At 39.6% G+C, this 2,849-nt stretch overlaps 1 protein-coding gene across 1 annotated transcript; it reads right to left on the reverse strand.

Moving 5' to 3' along the window:
* Positions 1-1,292: 1,292 nt before the first annotated feature.
* Positions 1,293-2,589, reverse strand: MOS (MOS proto-oncogene, serine/threonine kinase). Its single transcript, XM_061599191.1, has one exon. The coding sequence runs from the start codon at positions 2,474-2,476 to the stop codon at positions 1,451-1,453; it is 1,026 nt and encodes a 341-aa protein (XP_061455175.1). The 5' UTR covers positions 2,477-2,589; the 3' UTR covers positions 1,293-1,450.
* Between the last annotated feature and the right edge of the window lie 260 nt (positions 2,590-2,849).

Raw genomic sequence — 2,849 nt, forward strand, 5'->3', positions numbered from 1 at the left:
TTACCCCTGGTAATTTCAGTTTATCATCTGAACTTTCCAGTCAGAAGCATGAAGCAGAATGAGCTACAGCATAATACCAGTAGGCAAAATCTTCAATTTAGTTTGAAGGTTTCCAAACTCTTATGTTTAAATACATTGAAAAGTTGGATGTCTGGTTTATCATTAGAAATGTTATAAACAATAGTTGTGTTATACCCAGTCTAGTTCTGTGCATGTCTAATCAGAAGTAAGCTCCACTAAAATAAGTGGGATTTAGTTCCCAAATGTGTTTAGGATTAGAGAGTAATCCTATACACATTTTCCTTTAAGTAAATTCAGCCACTTCAGTAGTGCTTACTCCCTCATTGCACCCAGGATTAGGATCACAATCCATCAATTTTTGCAAACACAGCGAAAAAGATTTTATCATTTTCAAAACATTTGTAATTCACATGGGGGCAGAAAACATAGAAACAATCTGAACTACTCATTCCTTCCAAACAAGAAGAACCCAGGAGAATAGTTCTTGATTATTCATTAGAGGGTGGCCAACCTACACCTGCTGAAATTCCTTCAACACAAATATTAAAGGTGCAGCAGCCCTGTTCTGTTTTCTGTCTGAACACACTAAAAAAGCAATCACTAGTTAAACTTAAAACATATTCATACATTTAAACCTGTAAGTGACTGCTGTGAACAGCAGTTGTCTTTGCCTATCAAGGATTGGTCTCTATTTTGTCAGGGCTTATGCAATCAATATCTAAGCAAGTCCCATCATAAAACGTACCTTCTGCTGATGGACAACTGCATGGTGTTTGAACTGGAGACAAAATTAAAATAATAATCTAATCTATTATACAATTTTCTTATCAGTTCCCCAAAATAACACATATCCATACTGTGTTTGTGAGCCTCTTCCAACCATTGAAATCATGTCACTCACTGTAGCTCAGAAAACATCTGAGGTATAGAAATTAGACAAATTAATTTGTAGCTCAATTCATGCATATACACAACCATTTTCAAAGATGAGGAAAGAACACACAGTTTGTACATTACTAGTTTGACACCTGACTGACATGGCAGTATGACAGTTGTTCCATACATTTTTAAGGGTATGCATTTTTATCTTCAGTGGACCCAACGCCCACCTACGTGTACTTAGGATAGCAGCCCAATCTTGCATCTTGAGCATTTGTAAACATGTGACTCTCCAACCTATATAAATTCTTTAAGAAAATAAAGTAGACAAAATAAGAAACTGAATTCCGCTAATAGCATTGTCCTAAATAGAATACTATCAAACCTACTACTAATTTTCTGTAATGAACTTTATTTATAGATCTGACCACCAGCAACATTTTTTGAAGCTTCTTTTGTCTGCTGAGAAGGATCAGAGATATAAGATACACTAGTTTAGCAAGAAAAGATGGTCAGCAATAAAAATGAAGGAGGCCAAGGCAAGAACTTTTTATACTATTAGAAACAGGGACTGAACATTGTGAAGAAGTTGTTCTGCACTAGGACGTTCTGCTACATCAGCTCTCCAGCAGTTTCCAATTATTGTCTCAAGACTTTGGCCAGTGGCTGATTCTCTAAACACAGGTGCAGTCAGAGAAGGGCGCAGATTATAAGCTACCACAGAGTAGAGTACATACTGGCGCTCACCCAAATAAGGCTCTTGCTGTGTAACCATTTGCCAGAGGGTGATGGCAAAAGAGTAGATGTCTGCCTTGGGGGTGACTCTCTCACCTTTAAGGAGTTCAGGAGCACGGTGGGTGTATGTTCCCCCTTGCTGACAAAGTTGTAGGCCTGATGCAGCATCCTCTAGCTTTCGAGAACATCCAAAGTCTCCAATCTTGCAAATGTTTTGTTCGGTGATGAATATGTTGGCAGGTTTTAAATCCAGATGAACAATCAACTGTGAATGGAGAAATGCTAAGCCTGCCACAATGTTACAGGAGTAGCCCAGACACCGAGCTATACTCAGCTCATCATCTTTCCTTTTTGCTGTCATACTGCCAGTGCCATAGATAATATGGTGCAGAGTGCTATTACCTACATATTCCATTATTATGGTACCCAAACTATCCTGATTGGCAGGGGCAGCTGTGCTAGCAGCTACAACACGTACCACATTGTTATGGTCAAGGCATGCCACATTTAGTTCTGCCCAGAAGCTCTGCCGTGATGCCAAACGGTTCTTACTGCACTTCTTTACCTGCTTTACAGCCACTGTAGCTCCACAGTAAGTAGCCTTGTAGACAGAACCAAAGCCACCAGAGCCTATGGGGTGCAGCAGGCACAACTGATTCCAGTCTATAGTACACCAAGCTACACGAGGTGGTAGCCGACAGGCCCTAGGAGAAGGACCTTCCCCTAACAAAACCTTTTCACAATTGGCAGGGAACACCAAAGGACTACTACAGGGTCGTGCTTTCACAGATGGAGAAAATTCCAGATGGAGAAGACGACTAAGAGGAAGAGGGGATGGCATAATTATATAAGTATAAAGTTAGGCAACAGAGCTTTCAGAAGAGAGAGGGAGGATTAAGCAGATTTTCTTGAGCCTGTTCTCCTTTGCTTCCAAATTCCCATTACCTTCTCAAAAATGGCTGCATCTCATTTCAGAAGAGAAACTCCAATCAGTTTCAGATGATGCCAGTGTTAATAATTACCCTTGTAGCTTTAGCCCATAAAGGGAATTTGTATTACAGCCCCAATCCTAAGCATACTTACAGCACAATCCTAAACATGTTTACTTAGAAACATGTCTACTCAATAAACATGTTTACTGAGTTTCAGTGCAAATTATTCCAACTAAGTGTTCTTAGTTGGTTTGTTCCTTAGTATACTTGCTAGGATTTTTT

This window comes from Rhineura floridana, chromosome 1, assembly GCF_030035675.1.
Source record: "Rhineura floridana isolate rRhiFlo1 chromosome 1, rRhiFlo1.hap2, whole genome shotgun sequence".
In the NCBI taxonomy this organism is placed as follows: Eukaryota; Metazoa; Chordata; class Lepidosauria; order Squamata; family Rhineuridae; genus Rhineura; species Rhineura floridana.